The sequence below is a fragment of the Schistocerca nitens genome, chromosome 7, assembly GCF_023898315.1.
Source record: "Schistocerca nitens isolate TAMUIC-IGC-003100 chromosome 7, iqSchNite1.1, whole genome shotgun sequence".
In the NCBI taxonomy this organism is placed as follows: domain Eukaryota; kingdom Metazoa; phylum Arthropoda; class Insecta; order Orthoptera; family Acrididae; genus Schistocerca; species Schistocerca nitens.
Genome location: NC_064620.1, coordinates 574016820 through 574044454, shown reverse-complemented (window position 1 = coordinate 574044454; position 27635 = coordinate 574016820). Strand labels below are relative to the sequence as shown.

General features: G+C 45.1%; 1 protein-coding gene across 3 annotated transcripts in view; it reads right to left on the bottom strand.

The window, feature by feature from the left end:
• LOC126195206 (uncharacterized) overlaps positions 1–27635 on the bottom strand; it is a 125275-nt gene continuing 97640 nt past the window's right edge. For all 3 annotated transcript variants that reach the window (XM_049933721.1, XM_049933722.1, XM_049933723.1), the window contains exon 2: positions 1–1269. In XM_049933721.1, the coding sequence (XP_049789678.1) occupies positions 25–1266 (1242 nt within the window). In that variant the 5' untranslated portion in view covers positions 1267–1269 and the 3' untranslated portion in view covers positions 1–24. The remainder of the gene's footprint in view (positions 1270–27635) is intronic.

Here is a 27635-nt window from a genome sequence, read left to right as displayed (position 1 = left end):
GATAACAGTGGACAGTTACCAACCTTATAATATGCCTTTCTTTTCGAATTCTCGGAGTATCTGTTTCATAGCTCTCATGTACGACGCACCCGCAAAGGCTTTCCTGTTTTTATCAGATACAGTTCCATTCATAGAGGCCTCCACGTCAAATTGGGATTCCCCGTCGACGCGCACAATTGGTAGCACCGCCGCCGATGCGAAAACTGCGAACAGCGCGTGCGCCTCCATGTCTTCCAGAAGCTCCTCGAAGGACATCTGTTTGTCTGCACTGACACGAGTATCGTGCATCACCTCGATTAAGTGATCGTGGTACTCCTTTAGAAGGTCTGTGAAGTGGTCGGCGTACACTTGTTCCGTGAGACTCGTGTGAGTAAAATATTGTAAGTCGATCGAAGGCGAACTGTACGCTGACACCTGGAAGTCGAGTAGAACCACGTCCTGGGCGACTCCGCCAGAGTACTGGAACATGATGTTGTTGACCCAGGTGTCAGCGTGAGCTAGCACGCGGAACTTTCCCTCTCGGTTGGACATCTCCACCAGGCGTGGAAATATGGTTTCTGAGAGAGCTCGCAGTTTGGGTGCGTACTTTGAGTACGATTCCTCTAACGTCCCCACTTGATCTGCAAGTAATTTGCAGCCTTGTGTCAAGAAGGACCGTATACGCCAGGCAATGGGTCCTTCGAACAGTCGGAAGATCTTGTAGTTGTCCATCGCTGCTGGGTTCTGTTCGTAAAGAGCAACAGAAGACGCGTGGAATTCTGCCAGTTTTCTAACCACGAGTCTGGCGTGTGCAAGGTCTAGTCCTTTGGACCTGTTCGCCAGCGCGAACCCTCTGGCCTTCAAGTCCTCGAGAACTACATAGCTCACTGGCTCCTGCCCAGCGGCGAAACACTTTGCTGACAGCTGCGTGTATTTACCGGGGGCTGCCTTCTCCAGGATTTGCGACATCGCCGGAATGGTCTCGCAGAACATGAGAGTCTCCTGCTCGAAGGCTTGCATTTCCTGCGCCATTTTCTTCATCACTTCGCTACTTGGAAGGCATTTTATTATTAACGACACGTACCTCTTGTAATGTTTGATTTTGTGCTGCTGTTGCACTGACATGCGATAGATTTCGCTCACGTAGTTGTCACCCGGAGCTGTCGCTCGTTGGACGTCCACCGATATGACGCTGAAGTCTTCGAAAGTGCTGGACTCCTTCAGTGAGTTTTCTGCGAAATTCTTGTCCAGCCACGCAGGAAGGACGTTCTCAGCGTTGGTAGTCATCGCCTGCAGCAGAAGAAACGAAATATGTATTAATTCGTCATGATCTGCTCTTTCATGAATTAATTTGGATCCGATCCGTCGCGAAATGCAAATGCCAGTGAAAATCCAATGAAGCTTAGCACAGATGTGTTGGACAGCGTGTCTGATTTACCTGTCATCGCAACAAGTCGCTCTTTTTGGTTTTGCGCGCACAGTGGAATACATAAAGATGCCTAGAAAACAGTGTCTCCCGACATGTATGAGTACCCGTCGATAGATTACGCCTGATTTCATGCAGCCCACATAACGTAACTGTCATACTTCCCTTACTCGTGACAATTGTCGACCGCTCCCTGCAGGGGCAATGAAGATACTCCTGTAGTGTTTTCGACGGGAAGTGTTTGATCACCCACCATACAGCCCAGTCTTGATCGCATGAACCTCTGGCTATAAAGACAACATTTTGGCACAGAAAATAGGGTGCAGACCAGCACAGAGAATGGCGGAAAGCACAGGCGGCTGCCTTCTATGACAAGTTGGTACAATTCTACGACAAATGTCTAAGTCGGAGCAGCGACTATGTACACTACTGGCCATTAACATTGCTACACCACGAAGCCGAAGTGCTACGGACGCGAAATTTAACCGACAGGAAGAAGATGCTGTGATATGCAAATGATTAGCTTTTCAGAGCATTCACACAAGGTTGGCGCCGGTGGCGACACCTACAACGTGCTGACATGAGGAAAGTTTCCAACCGATTTCTCATACACAAACAGCAGCTGACCGGCGTTGCCTGGTGAAACGTTGTTGTGATGCCTCGTGTAAGGAGGAGAAAGGCGTAGCATCACGTTTCTGAATTTGATAAAGGACGTGTTGTAGCCTATGGCGATTGCGGTTTATCGTATCGCGACATTGCTGCTCGCGTTGGTCAAGATCCAATGACTATTAGCAGAATATGGAATCGGTGGGTTCAGGAGGGTAATACGGAACGCCGTGCTGGATCCCAGCTGCCTCGTATGACTAACAGTCGAGATGACAGGCATCTTATCCGCATGGCTGTAACGGATTGTGCAGCCACGTCTCGATCCCTGAGTCAACAGATGGGGACGTTTGCAAGACAACAACCATCTGCACGAACAGTTCGACGACGTTTGCAGCAGCATGGACTATCAGCTCGGAGACCATGGCTGCGGTTACCCTTGTCGCTGCATCACAGAAAGAAGCGCCTGCGATGGTGTACTCAACGACGAACCTGGGTGCACGAATGGCAAAACGTCATTTTTTCGGATGAATCCGGGTTCTGTTTACAGCATCATGATGGTCGCATCCGTGTTTGGCGACATCGCGGTGAACGCACATTGGAAGCGTGTATTCGTCATCGCCATACTGGCGTATCACCTGGAGTGATGGTATGGGGTGCCATTGGTTACACATCTCGGTCACTTCTTGTACGCATTGACGGCACTTTGAACAGTGGACGTTACATTTCAGATGTGGCTCTACCCTTCATTCGATCCCTGCGAAAATCTACATTTCAGAAGGATAATGCACGACCGCATGTTGCAGGTCCTGTACGGGCCTTTCTGGATACAGAAAATGTTCGACTGCTGCCCTGGCCAGCACACTCTCCAGATCTCTCACCAATTGAAAACGTCTGGTCAATGGTGGCCGAGCAACTGGTTCGTCACAATACGCCAGTCACTACTGTCGATGAACTGTGGTATCGTGACGAAGCTGCATGGGCAGCTGTACCTGTACACGCCATCCAAGCTCTGTTTGACTCAATGCCCAGGCGTATCAAGGCCGATATTACGGCCAAAGGTAGTTGTTCTGGGTACTGATTTCTCACAATCTATGCACCCAAATTGCGTGAAAATGTAACTTGGTGTAGCAATTTTAATGGCCAGTAGTGTAGCTGGGTGGTGTACCTAACTGTTGCAAGCACAACATTTTTAAGTTTCACTGTGGTTTTCATAGCACCCGTTCGATTGCGACTCCAAGCTTTTACATTTAAGGTAAGTTTTATGAGATTAAATATACACTACCAGCCTTTAAGATAACAACACCACGAAGGCGGCATAAAATAAACGGCATGTCCTGTAGTACGTGCTTGCATAAGCAAATGATTAGCATTTCAGCGAGAGCACACAAAGTAGACAGATACATTCTGTACGTAAGGAAAGATCACTCAGTGGGTTCCTCCTTCACAAATCGCATTTGAGTGTCATTTGCTTGGGTGAAAATCGTATAAGCCCCGCATAAGAGGGAGAAATAACGACACGCACATATCACAATTCCACAGCAGCAGGATCGTGGGTTATCGAAACTGCAGTTTATCGTGCCAGAATATTACTGTGTGTCTTGGTCACGATCCCACGAATTACAAGCAGACACGGAATCGATGGATTCAGTGGGCGGGCGACATAATCTTTGCAAGATCCTAACGGTCTTACACAACTAGCTCCCGAGAGGATACATATAGGTCTTTCGACCTTGCAGGATCGTAGGGTAATACGCCTAATTCCGTAGTACCCCTAAGCTGTGATAGTACAACGGCCTGTTACTGTTTTAGTCTCCGTGAGTTAAACTTTCCGAACTATGCAGAAGATAGCACAAGTAGCCCGCTCATGTTTTATTTTCGCATTTTTCTGCAATTTGTCCTCTTTCTTGACGAGAGTTACCGTACTAAATATATTTACAGGGTGCTTCAAAAATGACCGGTATATTTGAGATGGCAATAAAAACTAAACGAGCGGCGATAGAAATACACCGTTTGTTGCAATATGCTTGGGACAACAGTACATTTTCAGGCGGACAAACTTTCGAAATTACAGTAGTTACAATTTTCAACAACAGATGGCGCTGCAAGTGATGTGAAAGATATAGAAGACAACGCAGTCTGTGGGTGCGCCATTCTGTACGTCGTCTTTCTGCTGTAAGCGTGTGCTGTTCACAACGTGCAAGTTTGCTGTAGACAACATGGTTTATTCCTTAGAACAGAGGATTTTTCTGGTGTTGGAATTCCACCGCCTAGAACACAGTGTTTTTGCAACAAGACGAAGTTTTCAACGGAGGTTTAATGTAACCAAAGGACCGAAAAGCGATACAATAAAGGATCTGTTTGAAAAATTTCAACGGACTGGGAACGTGACGGATGAACGTGCTGGAAAGGTAGGGCGACCGCGTACGGCAACCACAGAGGGCAACGCGCAGCTAGTGCAGCAGGTGATCCAACAGCGGCCTCGGGTTTCCGTTCGCCGTGTTGCAGCTGCGGTCCAAATGATGCCAACGTCCACGTATCGTCTCATGCGCCAGAGTTTACACCTCTATCCATACAAAATTCAAACGCGGCAACCCCTCAGCGCCGCTACCATTGCTGCACGAGAGACATTCGCTAACGATATAGTGCACAGGATTGATGACGGCGATATGCATGTGGGCAGCATTTGGTTTACTGACGAAGCTTATTTTTACCTGGACGGCTTCGTCAATAAACAGAACTGGCGCATATGGGGAACCGAAAAGCCCCATGTTGCAGTCCCATCGTCTCTGCATCCTCAAAAAGTACTGGTCTGGGCCGCCATTTCTTCCAAAGGAATCATTGGCCCATTTTTCAGATCCGAAACGATTACTGCATCACGCTATCTGGACATTCTTCGTGAATTTGTGGCGGTACAAACAGCCTTAGACGACACTGCGAACACCTCGTGGTTTATGCAAGATGGTGCCCGGCCACATCGCACGGCCGACGTCTTTAATTTCCTGAATGAATATTTCGATGATCGTGTGATTGCTTTGGGCTATCCGAAACATACAGGAGGCGGCGTGGATTGGCCTCCCTATTCGCCAGACATGAACCCCTGTGACTTCTTTCTGTGGGGACACTTGAAAGACCAGGTGTACCGCCAGAATCCAGAAACAATTGAACAGCTGAAGCAGTACATCTCATCTGCATGTGAAGCCTTTCCGCCAGACACGTTGTCAAAGGTTTCGGGTAATTTCATTCAGAGACTACGCCATATTATTGCTACGCATGGTGGATATGTGGAAAATATCGTACTATAGAGTTTCCCAGACCGCAGCGCCATCTGTTGTTGAAAATTGTAACTACTGTAATTTCGAAAGTTTGTCTGCCTGAAAATGTACTGTTGTCCCAAGCATATTGCAACAAACGGTGTATTTCTATCACTGCTCGTTTAGTTTTTATTGCCGTTTCAAATATACCGGTCATTTTTGAAACACCCTGTATATGAAATAGAGTTACACGAGCTGCCGCACTACCAACCGATTAGCAGTCCAGGTTGGCACTTGGTAGAAAATTGTAGGCGACACAGCCATTTTCCAAACAAAAAAAGAATTACAGAAAGAAAAAAAGGCAGTACGAGGATGTAAATGACGCAGCAAAGTATTGGAAGTAAAAAAAAAAATCTTTATACCAATTAAGTGATCAAAAATATAATCGGAGTCTATTGATTAGATTAAGAAATAAACAAATTAGTTGCATTTCACCTGTTTCGAACCTACGACTTTCTACAAGTCAAGCGCATACGCTAGCGAATGCCCTACGGGACATGCATGCAACTTTTTTTAATCAAAGTTTACTACTTTTTTAAAGACTCTACCACTTTTTTCAGGAAAATTGAACACAGTCAGCTACAGGCTGGGTAGAGACAAAGTGTGCAGGGGTCGAATCCCGGGGTCCTCGCCAGGATGCCTCCCCCGTATATCAGTGCGCTGGTCCCTCACAAGGTAGTGACACGTTTTTTAAATTTTGTTTTATTTATTTATTTTTGAAATCTTACAGCTTGCTACTCCCAACGACTGAAACAAAACCGAACTTAAACCAAAATGGCTTCCGCTACTTCAGCCGTCTGGACACAGTCCATGACAGACTCAAACTTCGAACTTATCGCACGTTGCCATGCAGCGTCCCTCTTCCGTTAACCCCCTACTCGCAAACTACAGATTCACGTAGGAGTTCGGACGGCATTAGTGCATTCTCACTGAAACAAACGTCAAGGACTCGTCGCGCTCTTACAGAAATGAATATTATACATTGTTGTATATTCTGTTCGATATGTCCGGCAGAACAGACACCACTCAAATATATACAGAATAGAGAAAACAGGTGATTAAATAAAATATTTCATCGAAGTGGTGAAGTACGTAACAAGTAAACATTTTATTATTATGGAACTAAAATGGTGGAAAAGATTGTCAAGTAAACCTTGTTATGCCGTAATTAGTTTAACGCCGGAATACCTCTTTTTAACAGAGATACTATTCCAACAGAGACCATAGTCTTCAGTCGCCGGTAAACCAGTTACTGAAGTTAGTCGGACCTCAGAGGAAGAGCAAATACTGTTCATCCTCGAGTGTGAACCATTCCTAGCTAGGAGCACTCGCAAAAAATCACAGTCTGCACAAGGTGCATACCGTATCCCTAACTACACAGAGTGCTGGTCCTGAACCTGACTCATCTTCTAAAAAAACCACAGAGAAGTAGTGGGGCAAGAAAGGGGGGAAGAAACGCCAAGTCTCATGGCAACTCTACAAGTTCCGTGTGCAATTTTGACTGTGAATATGATAACAGAGTTGGACAGAAACAAAGCGGATATAGTGTTGTTTGAGTCTTCAGTGGTACTACAACAAATATGAGGGTCTAGGGGACGATTATGACGAAGACGTTCATATGTGTTTGTTATGTCCACATTAATGTTTTTGATTGAACACAGAGACACACCTTTGGTTTCTCTTCCTATATTAGGGCTAGAAATTGATTTCCTTGCTTTGTTGTTGTTTTTTAACGTATTAATCTTTTTATTGCTTAGATAATGTATGCGGTGATTTAGTCATAATGCGTTTCCTAAAATTTCGCCATTTAGGCCTTTTCCTCAGATTAGTGTGTCAGCAGCATTAACACTAAGCAGTGGATCACAAGGTAATGTTAGCAGATGGTGGTTTTGTGTATTTTATGTTCGTTGTTTTTGGTCTGATGGAATTACCATATCTCGTCACTTGTTTAGGAGCCATTGTAACAGGATTCATTTCTACACTTTTTACAACATTTTTAAACTTTAATAATTCTCAGTCAAATAAGAAAAACTGGCCAGCTCCGTGTAGGACTCGGGCAGTGGGGGTTCCGTAACAATTTCATTATGTGTACAGACAGTTCATCCATCCCGGGAATCGAGTATCTAAACGATTTTTGCCTGATATAGACACTGATAGCGGCAAGACATCGGTTCCGGAGATTCCCAAATTTTCGAGAATGTTTTAATTTCAATAACATAAAAGTGACAAATCATGCAGGGGGCAAACGACCACTGTTATAATAATCAATAGATGTGCATTCAGGGTGACTGGGTCGGAATGGTAAAAGTCATACATCAGGCAAGGAATGACTTTATTGCTCATATGAAGTGTTTCGGAATTTATCTATCCTCAGATATCCAGGGGCGATTACTGCAAGTAGATGTGGGGTTTCAAGTTGTATGTGAAACAAACATTCGTCATTGCCATCTGCCATGGAAGCACATGTTTATGTTGCTTCCTTGGGTTAAGATTGCTTGGTTTAGCATCTGCACATACATAACAATATAGAAAGCATAATAATGATAAAATATCATAATACCTAAAATTAATAAATGCACAAAACACAGTGTGAGAAACACAGCGGTTGTTTCATTTTGGTTTTGGGAAGAAAGGAGTTGTTGCCACATGAGTGTCAATGAGTTTTTATGGAGATGCAGTGAGAGATAGCGTGTCCAACCATCAAAATCAATCAAACAGTCTAGTTTACTGACAGTACAAAAAATTTGGAAATTTGTGTCAAGTTCTTATGGGATCATACTGCTGAGGCCATCGGTCCCTAGGCTTACACACTACTTAATCTAACTTAAACTAACTTACGCTAAGGAGAATACACACACCCATGCTAGACGGAGGACTCAAACCTCCGACAGGGGGAGTCGCGCGAACCGTGGCAAGGCGCCTTAAACCGCGCGTCTACCTCGCGCGGCACAGAGAGTACAGTTCCAGTTACCGATAGAATAGCAGATGCATACTGCTGAGGTTCAAGATTTTTGTGAACGCTTTGTGTTTAGAGTGGAAGACACGGTAGGAGACTGTGTTCGTAGGAGTTCATCTGGATTCTTTGCTGAGCGTCCTTACACCCAAACCTCCGGATGTCAGATGCTCAGATTTGTACCAAACGTTGCATGTCGATAGAATAACAACCAAACCACCGATCTGGCTTGTACTGTGTGTTGTCGTCCAGTGGAACAGACGTAAACGTTAATTAAAAGTAACACCAAAACTACCAGAGCACATCAAAAGCATCTCTGTGAGTCATTAATACGCATAGTTCCCGTGGGTTCGCTGGTAGAGCGTTAGGTCGTCGTGTGAAGGGTCCCAGGTTAAAATTCCGATAACGTAATTAATTTGTTTATGCTGTATTATGCGCGAAACTGTTACACGGGACACTGTGTTTATGACATGTAAAGGGGCTGTTTGGAGTTTACAGCAATGTCCTCTTGGCAGTCTGCTTTCACTCTATTTCTTTTAAAGTCGTAAATCTATTGAGTACATTCGTAATTTCACAGAATGAACGTAAAGAACGGGACAATAGAATAAAGAACCAATTGCATCACAGGTGCGTAAGTATTAATAATAATGCAAATAATAAAACTACTATAAACTAGCCCGCCCGGCTAGGGACGCGGTCGATGCGCTGCTTCCCGAACGGGAAGGCGTGTCGGCCACCGGCACGAATCCGCCCGTCGGATTAGTGACGAGGTCGAGTGTGCCCACCAGCGTGTTGATGGTTTATAAGGCGGTTTCCCATCTACCTCGGCGAATGCAGGCCTGTTCCCCTTGTAAGACGTATGCTTTGCCGGCGATGGGCGAGGCATGACAGAATCTCTGACCAGAGAGTAGTTTATCGTTAGTTGTTGCTTGTCGCTAGTCTGCGCTTGACTGCGCGAGTCGACAGTAGTAGTCGGTAGCGAGTCGGTAGTAGCGAGTCGGTAGTAGTCTGGCGTAGTCTGCGTGAGTCGGCGGGAGTCGGCATGCGTCGGCTGTGTGCTCTGCTCGCGACTCTGGTCAGGATTCTGGAGGATGAGTATTGTTGTAGAAGGTAAAGAAGCAGCCTTGCGCATATTTGATAATGTATGTTAATTGTAATTTAATTTGTTCAAAGAAATGCCCCAATAATAATTTTTATAATAAAGAAAGAAAAGCATTCATTTCAATTTAAAGAATTTCCAATGCATTATCATTGCTTTCAAGAATCCAAAAAAAAAAAAAATATATATACGCCAGCATTGCACGAAGCTGTGTCGAAAAATGACTAATTAAGAGCAGATATAATTGCAGTTTTATTGAGGTAAGAATTTTTGCCTTTTTTATTCAGAATACAGGGCCGAAGGTCAGCGCTGCTGTCCTCATAAAATTCATCAGGTTACAAAACTTTATTATTATTTTGGTGTTTAGGAATTTTTCTGTTTCGAACTTGACATTAAATGAGAAAAGAATTTTGTGGTAACATTAAATGTGAATGCATTTCTGCGCACAGACCATAAACGGGAGCCAATTTTGTTCAGAGGTCATAATATTTAAAATTCATTTAATTATTATTTTGTGGCGAGACTACACTTGGCACACATTTTTCAATTATTATATTTTGTAGGGAGGTTACACTTGGCTCCATTTTCATTAATATTTAACATTTTTCGTGTGGGAGGTTACACCCTCATTCTGCCTCAGTTACACTATGTCGGCGATTGTTGCGCAAACACTGTCTCCACGTACGCCTACACCATAATTACTCTACCACGCAAACATTTGGGGTTACGCTCGTTTGGTATGAGACGTTCCCAGGTGGTGGTGGTGGGGGGGGGGGGGGGTGTCCACTGGGGGCTGAACCGCACAATAACCCTGGGGCGGCGCTGGGGTGGGACACACAGTTCAAATGGCTCTGAGCACTATGGGACTTAACATCTATGGTCATCAGTCCCCTAGAACTTAGAACTACTTAAACCTAACTAACCTAAGGACATCACACAACACCCAGTCATCACGAGGCAGAGAAAACCCCTGACCCCGCCGGGAATCGAACCAGAGAACCCGGGCGCGGGAGGCGAGAACGCTACCGCACAACCACGAGCTGCGGACAGGGGACACACAGTGTCAATTATTCAAGAACAAAGGCTTCACAATAATGGTTGCATATGAAGAAGTGTGTGAAGCGAATTACTTCCGTACACCAAGCACATTTGACGAAAACCAACACTTCCGCATCCATCCTGTATATTGCAGAATGAAAGCTTGTGTCAGAAACAACGAGGGTCTGGAAGGACAATAAACAGCTTTGGAGCAACTTTGCTCGTCTGTGAAAGCATTGGAATAACTGTGTACGTATGGGTTGTCGCGTGAACGAACTGTACAACGCCTATAATATGTTTAGAACCTCTAGTTGCAAGAGTGCGGCCCACACACATCTCCTTGTTGAATCCACTTTCGTCGGCGTTGTAGATATTTGCGTCTGTGTAGGCTGTCATTAGCTCACGATTTGTTGTTGCCAGTCCTGTACCGTTCTCTGGATGTTGTTTCTCGTGTCGTGCATTTTCACTGTTGCAAAAGATTTGACCTTACGGCTTACAACATTGTTTTTACGCTTCCGGCCCAAGACCCAACTGTTACTGGCGTCAAATATTGGGAAATTTAACTGTCTCGCTGTTGTTTTCGCCCACAGTTTGATGCCTACATCATGAACACATCGACCTACCTGGCGGCAGGATTTGATGGACTCCAGCACACGCATTGTAATATGCTTGTACGTCTCCTTCACAGACATTAACTCTCCGCTTTCCCTCTGCCGTTTTCTATACCGAGCAGGACAGCTAGTGCGAAATCTGTTTTTCACTGCAGACATCGTGCGATGTGACTTCGGCTGATTTTTGACGTTAAGCCAATACTTTTTTTTTCTCGTGTCTTGAATAAATCATTACCCTTTTCTCCTTCACCATTTCCATCGCTACAGGACTCTTCTGCCGACGATAACGAAGACGTCGACACTAGCCCATTCACTTGGTCACAAACGAACGATTCCGCACCACTTGGTATGCGCTCGTTGATACCTAATGTTTCTTCTTCTATGATGTTCGACGTATCCCATTGATCAGTTATGTCCAATATAAATGCTGCATACTTTCTATCGTCTTCAGTTATTTTCGTTATTGAAGGTACACAATAATTGCTACGCAACAGTTCGACGAGAATGTCAATCATGTTCTAGGGATTCAAGTCGCACGACAGCGGTACGTGAGCACAAACATGAGAATCTAGCGACAACACGGGCATCTAATGTACGCAACGCTGCCATTTGCAGTCAATTATTATTATTATTGTTATTATTATTAATGTTATTATGTTGTTGTTATTATTACGTTATTATTAACATTATTATTATTACTAATAATACACTATTGGCCATCAAAATTTCTAAACCACGAAGATGACGTGCTACAGACGCGAAGTTTAACCGACACGAAGAAGATGATGTGATATGCAAATGATTAGCTTTTTAGATCATTCACATAAGGTTGACGCCGGTGGCGACACCTACAACGTGCTGACATGAGGAAAGTTTCCAACCGATTTCTCATACACAAACATCAGTTGACCGGCGTTGCCTGGTGAAACGTTGTTGATACCTCGTGCAAGGAGGAGAAATGCGTACCATCATGTTTCCGACTTTGATAAAGGTCGGAGTGTAGTCTACCGCGATTGCGGTTTATCGTATCGCGACATTGCTGCTCGCGTTGGTCAAGATCCAATGACTGTTAGCGGAATATGGAATCGGTGGGTTCAGGAGAGTAATACGGAACGCCGTGCTGGACCCCAACAGCCTCGAATCACTAGCAGTCGAGATAACAGGCATCTTATCCGCATGGCTGTAACGGATCGTGCAGCCACGTCTCGATCCCTGAGTCAACAGATGGGGACGTTTGCAAGACAACAACCATCTGCACGAACAGTTCGACGACATTTGCAGCAGCATGGACTATCATCTCGGAGACCATGGCTGCGGTTACCCTTGACGCTGCATCACAGACAGGAGCGCCTGCGATGGTGTACTCAACAACGAACCTGGGTGCACGAATGGCAAAACGTCATTTTTTTCGGATGAATCCAAGTTCTATTTACAGCATCATGATGGTCGCATCCGTGTTTGGTGACATCGCGGTGGCCGCACATTGGAAGAGTGTATTCGTCATCGCCATACTGGCGTATCACCCGGCGTGATGGTATGGGGTGCCATTGGTTACACGTCTAGGTCACCTCTTGTTCGCATTGACGGCACTTTGAACAGTGGGCGTTACATTTCAGATGTGTTACGACCCGTGGCTCTACCCTTCATTCGATCCCTGCGAAACCCTACATCTCAGCAGGATAATGCACGACCGCATGTTGCAGGTCCTGTACGGGCCTTACTGGATACAGAAAATGTTCGACTGCTGCCCTGGGCAGCACATTATCCCGTTCTCTCACCAACTGAAAACGTCTGGTCAATGGTGGCCGAGCAACTGGTTCGTCACAATACGCCAGTCTCTACTCTTGATGAACTGTGGTATCGTGTTGAAGCTGCATGGGCAGCTGTACCTGTACACGCCATCCAAGCTCTGTTTGACTCAATGCCCAGACGTATGAAGGCCGTTATTACGGCCAGAGGTGGTAGTTCTGGGTACTGATGTCTGAGGATCTATGCACCCAAACTGCGTGAAAATGTAATCACATGTCAGTTCTAGTACAATATATTTGTTCAATGAATACCTGTTTATCATCTGCATTTCTTCTTGGTGTAGCAAGTTTAATGGCCAGTAGTGTATTTTTACGCTTCTGGCGCAAGACCCAACTGTCACTGGCGTCAAATCTTGCGAAATTTAACTGTCTCGCTGTTGTTTTTGCCCACAGTTTGATGTCTACATCGTGAACACATCGACCTACCTGGCGGCAGTGTTTGAAGGTCTCCATCACACGCACTGTAATATGATTGTACGTCTCCTTCAGACATTAACTCTCCGCTTTCCCTCTGCCGTTTCCTATACCGCGCAGGCAGGTAGTGCGAAATCTGTTTACCACTGTAGACATCATGCGATGTGCAAATGTTTGGGTTGACTTCAACTGATTTTTGACGTTAAGCCAATACTTGAGCATTTCCGTTTTCTCGTGTCTTGAATAAAACATTACCCTTTTCTCCTTCTGTGGCATTTCACCATTTCCATCGCTCGAGGACTCCTCCGTCGACGATATCGAAGACGTCGACTTTAGCCCATTCACTACGTCACAAACGAACGATTCCGCACCACTTGGTATGCGCTCGTCGATATCTAATGTTTCCTCTTCTATGATGTTCAACGTATTTCATTGATCAGTTATGTCGAGTAAGAATGCTGCACACTTTCTCTCGTCTTCAGTTGGACGTACACAATTGCTATGCAACAGTTCGACGAGACTTTCAATCATGTTCTAAGGATTCAAGTTGCGTAACAGCGGTACGTGAACAGAAACACGAGAATCTAGCCACAACACGCGCATCTAATGTACGCAGAGCTGCCATCTGCAGTCAATTATTATTATTAGTTACTATTATTAATATTATTATTAATGTTATTATGTTATTATTATTATATTATTATTAATATTATTATTACTAACAATACTTCCGCACGCGTGTTGTAATTGTTCCTTTATTCTATTGTCCCATTCCTTACGTTTATGCTGTGAAATTACAAATATGCTCTATAGATATACTTCATTAAAAGAAATAAAGTGGTGTTAGTCAGTTCTCGTTCAACGAGATGGTATGAAGCATGGCTGAAATGAGGAAAACTCAGCGTGGAGTGTGTCACAAGACATTTTACGCTTATACCCAGCCAACTGTATCATGTTTAAGTGAACAGTGGGCTATGTGGCGCCAACTGCTGCTTAAATTGCTGCTGCAGGTGCAGTACGGTATGCCAGAGCCACACGCCGAATCGATGGTCTTCCCTATCGATAATGTCACGTGACTGTTCGAAGCCCGGTCTTCATGCGACTGTACATTCTCGTGACCACCGCTGCCAGCAGTCATAAACATTCCTGCCAAGACTTCCTGCAGTATCGCAAAAGGAATATACAGCTTCTCGTAGCCCTATTACTCAACCTCGTTCAAATTCAGGGAGGTGTTGATAATGGCGTCTTCCTAAGCGTAAAGGGACTCTTGCCTAACATGAACCCACCACGTCCAATCTCAAAGATAACAAACGCTCACGACAGTTATATTGTGTATTTAAAGCAGAGCCGATTTTCATTCTCTTATTGACCCTCCTAGCGCCACTCTTGTGCGACTGGTGCGATATCTGAATAAATATCATCTTTCAGATGTAGAAACACATCTAGCAACTTTCGTTATGCCGCACAACTCTTATTTTTGTTTTATTTTACGCGTCTAGTTCTGTAGGACCAAAGTGAATAGCAAATCTCAAAGGTCACGATACATGTCAGTACATGAAATTACAACATAAAAGTAATAACAGATAAACTACAAGATTTATGAACACAAAAAAGACAAGCCATAAGTTTATGTAAACACGATCAACAACACAACAATCAGCTTAATTTTTCAAGGAACTTCTCGACAGAATAAAAGGAGGGACCCATGAGGAAACCCTTCAGCTTCGATTTTAAAGGATCGCGGATTACTGCTAAGATTTTTAAATTCTTGTGGTATCTTATTAAAAATGGATGCAGCAGTATACTGCACACCTTTCTGCACAAGAGTCAAGCAAGCGCGATCTAAATGCACATTTGACTGATTAAAAGCTGCCAATTCTTGCGACTGAGCTGATATTGTTAACAAGAAACGACTCTAAAGAATATATACATATTGAGAGGCCAATGTCAGAATACCGAGACTAGAGAACAGGGGTCGACAAGAGTTTTGCGAACTTACACCACTTATTGCCCGAACCGCCCGTTCCTGAGCCAAAAATATCCTTTGAGAATGGGAAGAGTTACCACAAAATATAATACCATACGTCACAAGCGAATGAAAATAAGCAAAGTAGACTAATTTTCGTGCCGAACTATCACTTACTTCATATACCGTTCGAACAGTAAAATGGCAGCATTAAGTCTTTCAACAAGATCCTGAATGTGGGCTTTCCACGACTGCTTACTATCTATATTAACTCCTAGAAATTTGAACTGTTCAGTTCCACTAATCATATGCCCATTCTGTGAAATTAAAACATCGGGTTTTGTTGAATTGTGTGTTAGAAATTGTAAAAACTGATTTTTACTCTGATTTAGCATTAATTGATTTTCTGCAAGCCATGAATTTATGTCATAAATTACACTTTTTGATACAGTACCAGTGTCGCACACACCATCCTTTACTACCAACCTAGTGTCATCAGCGAACAGAAATATTTTAGAATCACCTGTAGTACTGGAGGGCATATCATTTATATAAATAAGGAACAGGAGTGGCCCCAGCACTGATTCCTGGGGCACCCCCCCCCCCCCCCCCCCATTTGACTGTGGTCCACTCAGACCCCACATCATAGCCATTCTCAACACTGTGGATAATGACCATCTGGAGTAATATGTCGTGGTCAACAGAAACGCCTTAGTTAAATCAAACAAGATGTCTAGCGTTCGAAACCTTTTCTTTAATCCATCCAGTACCTCCAAGAGAAAAGAGAATATAGTCTAAAACTGAATAGGAAAATTATCCTTACATACAAAGAATTTTCAATAACTTTATCAAACACTGATGGCATAGAAATAGGTCTAAAATAGTCTACATTATCCCTTTAACCCTTTTAATAAAGTGGCTTTACTACTGAGTATTCAATCGTTCAGGAAACTGACTGTTCTTAAAGGAAAAATTGCAAATATGGCTCAAGTATAGTACTAACATATGCACCACAGTACTTTCATATTCTGCTAGGTACTCGTCAACTCCTTCTTGGTTTTGCGATTTTTTTTATTGCCGACAGTGTACAATGCAATGCGCTGTGTATATGACTCGGTGCGATGCTACAGACACCACAAATACTTTGCTATGGGATACACCTCTAAAAATCTTCTGAAATGTATTCATGTCACCGTCGTACCCATAAGTTGGGTCTTTTAAGGTTCGTAACACCTTTAACATAAATCACACCACATCGCTTGTTGTGTACACTCTGTGCAGTTGATTCAGTGTGATTCATGTTACAGATGTTAACAACGTTAAACGACCTAACGTACGGATACGGCGACGACATGTGTACAGACAGAAAACTTTTAGACTGCGACGTGATCACACACCTGAAATTGCAGTAGTGCAAAGAAATAACTTGTAACATGACTGAACAACCAGAAGTTAATCTAATGTATAGCTTTTTTTCACTCCAAGCACGAAAAATAGGTTAAAAAACTGTGTTTATCTCGTCAATAGAGCTGAGACACGGAGAAAGGCAGTTACGGTGCTATACGAGTGATCTACAGGAAAACTGCAAGCATTCAACCACTTTGCCACAAGAGAGAAAGGCTTACAAATGCTGAATTATTATACGCTGTTCTTTAAGTACGATTCCATTTTATTATAAAAACCTCAATTAATTGTTTTAAAAATGTAACCTGTATGTGTAAACGATAACCTGTATGTGCAAACGAAAAAATAGTGTAATATTTGAGGATACCCACTAAAGATGCTTTGTAAATACGGTGAAAACGTCCGGGTGCAAAAGGTGTTTTTCTTTTAAACTACCGTAGTTTACAAGTGGATGGTAAAAATATTCAAGTCATCGAGGGACATTTGCAGTATGTCACAAGAATACAGCAAAATAATAAAATAAGACTGAGAAGAAACAAAACGTTTATGAGATGAGTGAACGGCATTACGTCAGCTTCCGATGTTGTAGACGACGACACCATAGTCGACGCAAAGACTTTCTTCCCGAGATACCTTGACGTTGACGGACCTCTCCAGCCCACGATTGGTTCCGTTGACAGCTTGTGCAAAAGCCACCATTTCAAATGAACTGCGTAATGATTTGATGTTTCATTCCGTCCAATTCATTTTCGGCAGGTATGTATCCAAGCGTAGTGGCACCACGCAGTCTTCTTTGTCTCGCTGCCAATCGTCTGCCCAATGCATTACAACCTCTACGATGTTTACACTGTTCCCGTAAAACCCAGCATGCCCTGCCCTGTCTGTTGGTACCTGACGCCTTAGCAACACCACCCCGTCTGAGCACAGCAGGTGGGGCAGTGCGTCTTGATAGCGACATAGCAATCTTCCTGGTATTCAGCTGAAGCTGTTTCAGCAAACGTGGATCAGCTCGGTCTGAGTCACTGGGTACAGGTTTTAATGCTGCTTCTTTCGATACCTTCGAGGACGTAAGCAGTTAAGCAATCACATTTCACTATCCGTAGCTTGCCGCCAGAGTACAGGCGCCATTGTTATTCAAATGCTATTACGACGGATATTTGTAACAAACAAATAACAAAGTTATCAACTCTAAAACTGATTGGAAACCTGCAGAGCTTTACATGGCATTGATGTATCGTACTCGTAAGTAAAAGAAATGACTTACTGGCTAGTTGAAGGGGATTCCTCTATATAACGAGCAAACAAAATAAAGGCGCAACTTCACATCCCAATATCCACAAAACATTGCCAGGTGTCAAGGTCTTCCTAAGCGAAAGACAAAATAATTTGACCGAGCAGAGATCGAATATACTGATTTAGAACTGTTACATTCCTACATGTGGTGACACGCGGCCACAAATTAACACAGTTAAGTGAAATTTTTTCCACACCGAAAACAAAAACATGAAAATTGGGATCATGTGTTTCACTGACAACTATTGCTTCTTTATTCGTGTTTGTCTTACCATCATCTTGGTATTAGACTGTAGCGCCAAAGAAACTGGTACAGACATGCGTATTCAAATACAAAGATAGGTAAACAGGCAGAATACGGCGCTGCGGCCGACAACGCCTATATACACTCCTGGAAATTGAAATAAGAACACCGTGAATTCATTGTCCCAGGAAGGGGAAACTTTATTGACACATTCCTGGGGTCAGATACATCACATGATCACACTGACAGAACCACAGGCACATAGACACAGGCAACAGAGCATGCACAATGTCGGCACTAGTACAGTGTATATCCACCTTTCGCAGCAATGCAGGCTGCTATTCTCCCATGGAGACGATCGTAGAGATGCTGGATGTAGTCCTGTGGAATGGCTTGCCGTGCCATTTCCACCTGGCGCCTCAGTTGGACCAGCGTTCGTGCTGGACGTGCAGACCGCGTGAGACGACGCTTCATCCAGTCCCAAACATGCTCAATGGGGGACAGATCCGGAGATCTTGCTGGCCAGGATAGTTGACTTACACCTTCTAGAGCACGTTGTGTGGCACGGGATACATGCGGACGTGCATTGTCCTGTTGGAACAGCAAGTTCCCTTGCCGGTCTAGGAATGGTAGAACGATGGGTTCGATGACGGTTTGGATGTACCGTGCACTATTCAGTGTCCCCTCGACGATCACCAGTGGTGTACGGCCAGTGTAGGAGATCGCTCCCCACACCATGATGCCGGGTGTTGGCCCTGTGTGCCTCGGTCGTATGCAGTCCTGATTGTGGCGCTCACCTGCACGGCGCCAAACACGCATACGACCATCATTGGCACCAAGGCAGAAGCGACTCTCATCGCTGAAGACGCCACGTCTCCATTCGTCCCTCCATTCACGCCTGTCGCGACACCACTGGAGGCGGGCTGCACGATGTTGGGGCGTGAGCGGAAGACGGCCTAACGGTGTGCGGGACCGTAGCCCAGCTTCATGGAGACGGTTGCGAATGGTCCTCGCCGATACCCCAGGAGCAACAGTGTCCCTAATTTGCTGGGAAGTGGCGGTGCGGTCCCCTACGGCACTGCGTAGGATCCTACGGTCTTGGCGTGCATCCGTGCGTCGCTGCGGTCCGGTCCCACGTCGACGGGCACGTGCACCTTCCGCCGACCACTGGCGACAACATCGATGTACTGTGGAGACCTCACGCCCCACGTGTTGAGCAATTCGGCGGTACGTCCACCCGGCCTCCCGCATGCCCACTATACGCCCTCGCTCAAAGTCCGTCAATTGCACATACGGTTCACGTCCACGCTGTCGCGACATGCTACCAGTGTTAAAGACTGCGATGGAGCTCCGTATGCCACGGCAAACTGGCTGACACTGACGGCGGCGGTGCACAAATGCTGCGCAGCTAGCGCCATTCGACGGCCAACACCGCGGTTCCTGGTGTGTCCGCTGTGCCGTGCGTGTGATCATTGCTTGTACAGCCCTCTAGCAGTGTCCGGAGCAAGTATGGTGGGTCTGACACACCGGTGTCAATGTGTTCTTTTTTCCATTACCAGGAGTGTAGTACAATAAGGGTCTGGCGCAGGTATGTCAGTTACTGCTGCTACAATGACAGGTTATCAAGATTGATAGTCGGCGCACGAGCGATGGGACACAGCATCTGCGCGGTAACGATGAAGTGGGAATTTTCCGTACGACCATTTCACAGTGTACCGCGAATATCAAGAACCCGGTAAAAAACCAAATCTCCGACATCGTTGCGGTCGGATAAAATCCTGCTAGTACGGGACCATCGACGACTGAAGAGAATCGTTCATCGCGACAGAACTGCAACTCTTCCGCAAATTGCTGCAGATTTCAATGCTGGGAGAACAACACGTGTCAGCGTGTGAATCATTCAACGAAACATAATCGATATGGGCTTTCGGAGCCGAAGGCCCACTCATCTACCCTTGATGACTGCACGACACAAAGCTTCGTGCTTCACCTGGGCCCGTCAACACTGAAATTGGACTTTTGATGACTGGAAACAAGTTGCCTGGTCGGACGAGTCTCGTTTCAAATTGTATCGAGCGGATGAAGACAACCTCATGAATCCATGGACCACGCATGTCAGCAGGAGACTGTTCAAGCTGGTGGAGGCTCTGTAGTGGTGTGGGGTGTATGCAGTTGGAGTGATACGGGACCCCTGATACGTCTAGATACGACTCTAACAGATGACACGTACGTAAGCATCCTGTGTGATCACCTTCATCCATTCAGGTCCATTGCGCATCCCGACAGACTTGGGCAATTCCAACAGGACAATGCAACACTCCGTACGTACAGAATTAATACAGAGTGGTTCCAGGAACACTCTTCTGAGTTTATACGCTTCCGCTGGCCACCGAACTCCCCAGACATGAACATTATTGAGCATATCTGGGATGGCTTACAACGTGATGTTCGGAAGAGATCTCCAGCCCCTCGTATTCTTATGCATTTATGGAGAGCCCTGCAGGATTAATAGTGTCAGTTCCTGCCAGCCCTACTTCAGTCATTAGTCGAGTCAGTGCCATGTTGTGTTGCGGCACCTCTGTGTGCTCGCAGGGGTCCTACACGATATTAGACTGGTGTACCAGTTTCTTTGGCTCTTCAGTGTATATTGCACAGTTTCAAATAATATAAAAAGCATTAGTATTGATAACACAACACTGTACGAAAATTTTCTGGGCGCGATTTGACGATTCACTCGTTATTTACCCAATTTACAACTGTGTGCCTATAACAGACATATTTTATTGTCGATGTATTTGCGAAAATGACAAAGGGAATGGATGAATAGTAAGAGTTTTCGTTATTGTGTATATACACTACACCAAATCAGAAATGGCAACAATTTAACCACTAAAATACACTCCTGGAAACTGAAATAAGAACACCGTGAATTCATGGTCCCAGGAAGGGGAAACTTTATTGACACATTCCTGGGGTCAGATACATCGCATGATCACACTGACAGAACCACAGGCACATAGACACAGGCAACAGAGCATGCACAATGTCGGCACTAGTACAGTGTATATCCACCTTTCGCAGCAATGCAGGCTGCTATTCTCCCATGGAGACGATCGTAGAGATGCTGGATGTAGTCCTGTGGAACGGCTTGCCATGCCATTTCCACCTGGCGCCTCAGTTGGACCAGCGTTCGTGCTGGACGTGCAGACCGCGTGAGACGACGCTTCATCCAGTCCCAAACATGCTCAATGGGGGGCAGATCCGGAGATCTTGCTGGCCAGGGTAGTTGACTTACACCTTCTAGAGCACGTTGGGTGGCACGGGATACATGCGGACGTGCATTGTCCTGTTGGAACAGCAAGTTCCCTTGCCGGTGTAGGAATGGTAGAACGATGGGTTCGATGACGGTTTGGATGTACCGTTCACTATTCAGTGTCCCCTCGACGATCACCAGTGGTGTACGGCCAGTGTAGGAGACCGCTCCCCACACCATGATGCCGGGTGTTGGCCCTGTGTGCCTCGGTCGTATGCAGTCCTGATTGTGGCGCTCACCTGCACGGCGCCAAACACGCATACGACCATCATTGGCACCAAGGCAGAAGCGACTCTCATCGCTGAAGACGACACGTCTCCATTCGTCCCTCCATTCACGCCTGTCGCGACACCACTGGAGGCGGGCTGCACGATGTTGGGGCGTGAGCGGAAGACGGCCTAACGGTGTGCGGGACCGTAGCCCAGCTTCATGGAGACGGTTGCGAATGGTCCTCGCCGATACCCCAGGAGCAACAGTGTCCCTAATTTGCTGGGAAGTGGCGGTGCGGTCCCCTACGGCACTGCGTAGGATCCTACGGTCTTGGCGTGCATCCGTGCGTCGCTGCGGTCCGGTACCAGGTCGACGGGCACGTGCACCTTCCGCCGACCACTGGCGACAACATCGATGTACTGTGGAGACCTCACGCCCCACGTGTTGCGCAATTCGGCGGTACGTCCACCCGGCCTCCCGCATGCCCACTATACGCCCTCGCTCAAAGTCCGTCAACTGCACATACGGTTCACGTCCACGCTGTCGCGGCATGCTACCAGTGTTAAAGACTGCGATGGAGCTCCGTATGCCACGGCAAACTGGCTGACACTGACGGCGGCGGTGCACAAATGCTGCGCAGCTAGCGCCATTCGACGGCCAACACCGCGGGTCCTGGTGTGTCCGCTGTGCCGTGCGTGTGATCATTGCTTGTACAGCCGTCTCGCAGTGTCCGGAGCAAGTATGGTGGGTCTGACACACCGGTGTCAATGTGTTCTTTTTTCCATTTGCAGGAGTGTAAATTAATGTAGATCTCCATAACACACCGTGTGTATTAAGGTATCCTACAAACAGGAAGGATTGGGAGAATTCTGAAGTACCTTCACAGCTTTACATTGTATCCTTAAATCGAATGTGCACTTTATACAGCAACTGTCTGAATATTTGTTGTGAGATGAGCAGGGGTTGTGTGTTACATGTAATTCACATAAATGACGAATGGTTAGGTTAGGTTAGGTTAGTGGTGTTTAACGTCCCGTCGACAACGAGGTCATTAGAGACGGAGCGCAAGCTCGGGTTAGGGAAGGATTGGGAAGGAAATCGGCCGTACCCTTTCAAAGGAACCATCCCGGCATTTGCCTAATGGCGAATGCATTTCGCCCTCTAACCATTTACACTATCCCTTCGGAACAGGTAGTATCGCCCGAACTCTGGGGCGTGATCTGGTTTAAAATGCACTGCATCTCTTGTTGACGCACAGTCACAAGGTCATCCCTGTTCTAACAGTTCCAACTCCTACATGTGTGTTCTGAAACCATTCAGGATTCGCTGAGGTTTGTAAGTGAGTAGTCTTTACATGAGTGTATGTTACCTTAAATACAAACCTGAGAATATGAACTGACAACCTAAATGTGCTACTGACCTCAAAGCCGCATTACTTACCAGAAAATGAAAGAAATCCTGAAAACTGATCTCATTCGTAAGCAAATAAATAAGCAACCCAATAATTTCACACTCAGTAGACTTGGTCCCTGCGAACTGTTAAAAAAGACGTAGCCGTATAAAAGAACGGAACCGTAACTTCGACCTGTATAAGAAAGTAACCTAAAACCCGGCAATTTCTACACTGAGATACAGCCTTGGTAAAATAAAGAAACTGACAGAACCGACTTTGCGCAAAGGAAACGAAACAATCACGTAATGTAATCTCACCTACCAAATGAAGAACTGGCAGAAACCGCAATACCGCAAGACTGCGCAAAGCTAAAAAATAAAAAAAATAAAAAAAATTAACTACAGTTGGTCCAGGGAAATACATGACTCAGCCTTTAAGTTCTGAAATTTTAATTAGGAAGGAACTTATCAAAGAAAACAATTATAGACTCTAATATGAAAATTCATTTAATCTAATAACTTCCACGACACTGTAAATTAACTCAGAAGATCAATCAATAGAAGAAGTATCAAAAACTCGACTGTGAAGAGGGTGAAGTGGACCAACAATACAAGTCCACAAAAATAAAAAAATAAACCTTTTATCTCATCAAATAATACCTTGTTCTTCATTTCAAAACTTTTTTTATGCCCGTATGCTATCCAACCATTGTTCTGAGTCATCATTCGTCCTCGTAATAAATCTGCAGCTCACATAGTTCCAAAAGTGCGTCCATGCATTACGGACCCCGCCTGCTGCACACCTCAAGCTTTCCACTATTGATGTCAAAGATAATACGATTCTACAGTGCTGCCATCGCAGACACACATACTGTTGCCTAACACCTGTTTTTCTAACCACAAATATATCATTTTCCTTTACAAATGTTACCACCTCCAATAACATCACGAAAAAATAGCCATCTTATGGGTTTCTTTCTGCCACTTTCTCCTACACAATTTGGAACATCCAAATCAGAAGACCTGAGTGTAAATCACAGGAATCTTATCAGCTGGAATAGCACTTTTTCCGTCGATTCGCTTTTGTCTCCTTGCATTTTACGATTGAACTGACTAAAGCTGAGACGCATCATTCTTTGGTTGTTTCTCTTCTTCGAGTACTTGTGTCTCAACTTCAGACGCTGGAGATTTGCTGATCGTTGGATTTGCCTTGGCGTAACAGAAGGCTCATCAGTAAATCTACTTCTGCAGGTACACTTGGATGAACGTTTGTTTGTGTTACTATCTGCGGCCCGAGCCTGAGATGATAAACTTCTTTTTTAGTGCTTTTCTTGAATACGACCGTAAAGGACGTTGTAAATTTAAGGGGCTTAAAGGACTTTCATGCCCTCTTTCTTAGCATAAGACATGCATTTAATCATCTTCAGCTCCTGGATCTTCCTATCAACCAGGGAGACAGGGAATTCCTCATTATACACTAGGTTTTCATCCGAGAAATTTACGTACTAGCTAGATGCATTTAGATTCGTTCTGCCAGCATGATATGTCATCCTTATTTTCGAGACGTTGCAAGACCATTAGGTTCGTAATGAAACGCCTGCATTTCTGGCACGCCACACAGCTGATGAGGTTTGGAATGAATATTAACGTAAAAAATCCAGCTGTAATGTAGTGTCCAGCGTGATTGGCAAATGTAATGCCAAACTAAATTGGGCCGTTTCATTCAGATTTAACGCTCACACGCTACGGTACACTATGAACTTCATTCGAGCTTTTCTCCTTTCCTTTCTCATGAATCTCTTGTAGTGTCTCGTTGCACATTGTCAGTCCGTGTTACATCTTCACTGTAATCAAGACTGAGCTGCACTTTAGCATGATACTATGCCGCTGTTTCTGCTAATAATTAACGATTTTAAGGAGTTGGATAAACCTTGAAGGCCATCTTACATGCAGGAAGATGAAATCTTCTCGAAACTACTTTCTTGCACTTAACTACGAAAGATGCATACTTGACACCCTCCTAGCGTCCATTTACGATCGAATCCCGTAATTTCGACGATAACTGGTCAAGACGGCTACGCTAACCCGCTTCTTTTGTTGATTGTGGATCTTTATTACCCAAACTGCTTACAATGGTTGCTTTTGTCGGCGGGCTGTGGAGGAAGGGGATCAAAAATGGTTCAAATGGCTCTGAGTACTATGGGACTTAACATCTGTGGTCATCAGTCCCCTAGAACTTAGAACTACTTAAACCTAACTAACCTAAGGACATCACACACACACACCCATGCCCGAGGCAGGATTCGAACCTGCGACCGTAGCAGTCTCGCGGTTCCGGACTGAGCGCCTAGAACCGCTAGACCGCCGCGGCCGGCGGAAGGGGATCGATTGGTGGTATGTTCCCACGAGCAGTCATGGAAATAACGATCGATCCAATAGAGCTCCATCTTATCTATACAAGCATAATACAACTAGCGTCCCCAGGTCCAGATGGAATCACATTTCGATTTTACAAAGAGTACTCTGCTGCGTTCGCCCCTTACTTAACTTGCATTTGTCGCGAATCTCTCGCCCAGCTCGAAGTCCCAAGAGACTGAAAAAAGCGCGAGTGACTCCTGTGTATAAGAAGTGTAAAAGAACGAATCCGCAAAATTACGGATCAATAAGTCTAATGTCGGTTTGATACAGAATTCTGGAAGATAATCTCAGAAAAAAATAAATTTCCTGGAGACCGAGAATCTTATGTCCACGAATCAGCACGGTTTTAGAAAGAATCGTTCGTGTGGAACTCAGCTTGTCGTTTATGGATTGAGGGCAATGGGCGGATTCCATATCCAGATTTCCGAAAAGGTTTTGTCACGGTGCCCCGCTCCAGACAATTAACGAAGGAACTATCATGTGGAATAGGTTCCCAGAAATGTGAGTGGCTCGAAGACTTCTTAAGTAATAAAACCCAGTATTTTTTTCCGCGACGCTGAGAGTTCATTAGAGACAAGGGTATCGTCTGGAGTGCCACAGGGAAGTGTGATAGGACAACTGTTATTTCCTATGTACATAAATGATATGGCGAGCAGGGTTGGCAGCAACCTGCGGTTGTTTGCTTATGACGTTGTGGTGTGTGGGAAGGTGTCGAAATTTAGTGACTGTAGAAGGATATAAGATGCCTTAGACAAAATTTACAGTTGGCGTGATCAATGACAACTAGCTCTGAATGTAGAAAAATGTAAGCTAATGCGGATGAGTAGAAAAAAAACCCGTAATGTTCGGGAGTAGTGTCCTGCTTGACACAGTCACGTCGTTTAAATATCTGGGAGTAGCGTCGCAAAGCGATATGAAATGGGACGAGCATGTGAAGATTGTGGTAGGGAAGGTGAATGGTCGACTTCGATATATTGGGAGAATTTTGGGAAAGTGTGCTCCATCTGTAAAAGAGACCGCATATATAGGACGCTATTGCGACCTATCCTTGAGTACTGCTCGAGTGCTTGGGATGCGTGCCAGGCCGGATTGAAGGAAGACATTGAAGCAATTCAGAGGATGCTGCTAGATTTGTTACCGATAGGTTCGAACAACATGCAAGTAATGCTGAGACGCTTCGCGAACTCCCTGGAGGGAGGGCGACGTTCTTCTCGAGGAACGCTGTTGAGAAAGTTCAGAGAATCGTCATTTGAAATCGTCTGCAAGACGATTCTACTGTCACCAACATACATTTCGCTTAATGATCATGAAGGTAAGGCACGAGAAATTAGGGCTCATGCGGAAGCATACAGACAGTCGTTTTTCTCTCCCTTTGTTTGTGTGTGGAACAAGAAAGGAAACTAATAGTAGTGGTACAGGGTTCCCTCTGCTAAACACCGTAAGGCAGTTTGCGGAGTATGTATGTACATGTAGATGGCGATGTGTGGTAGACCCCAGTGTTTTCCCGCTAATGAATGTTTCTCCGTTCATCTGTGTCGAGGACTTGGTAGCAAACCACCAGACAGTTTAACGCTCATCGCGATGCGCGAGGTTAAGCCAAGATCCCCGTTCCCTGACACATACAACGCTCAACTGCCGCGCCGCACAGTGGTCGAGGAAGTATGGCCTGGTTGTACAGGACTGTCGGCGCTCAACAATGGCCAGGTCGGGAACCACGTGTTAGCCAAATTGTTACACAGCCAAAAAAGATTCAGCTTCCTGACCATTTACTTCGATCCTGTGGCGCGTGTAACTTACAGAATACCGGCTCCACAGTTAGTACGAGGTGCTTTCAAGTTCTAAGGCCTCCGGTTTTTTTTTTTCCGGACTGGAAAGAGATAGAAACATGCGCATCGTTTTAAAATGAGGCCGCGTTCATTGTCAATATGTCCCAGAGATGGCAGCACCGTACGGCAGATGGAATTTTACCGCCAGCGGCGAGAATGAGAACTGTTTTAAATACTTAAAATGGCGACGTTTTCCTTACTTGAACAGCGTGCAATCATTCGTTTTCTGAATTTGCGTGGTGTGAAACCAATTGAAATTCATTGATAGTTGAAGGAGACATGTGGTGATGGAGTTATGGATGTGTCGAAAGTGCGTTCGTGGAT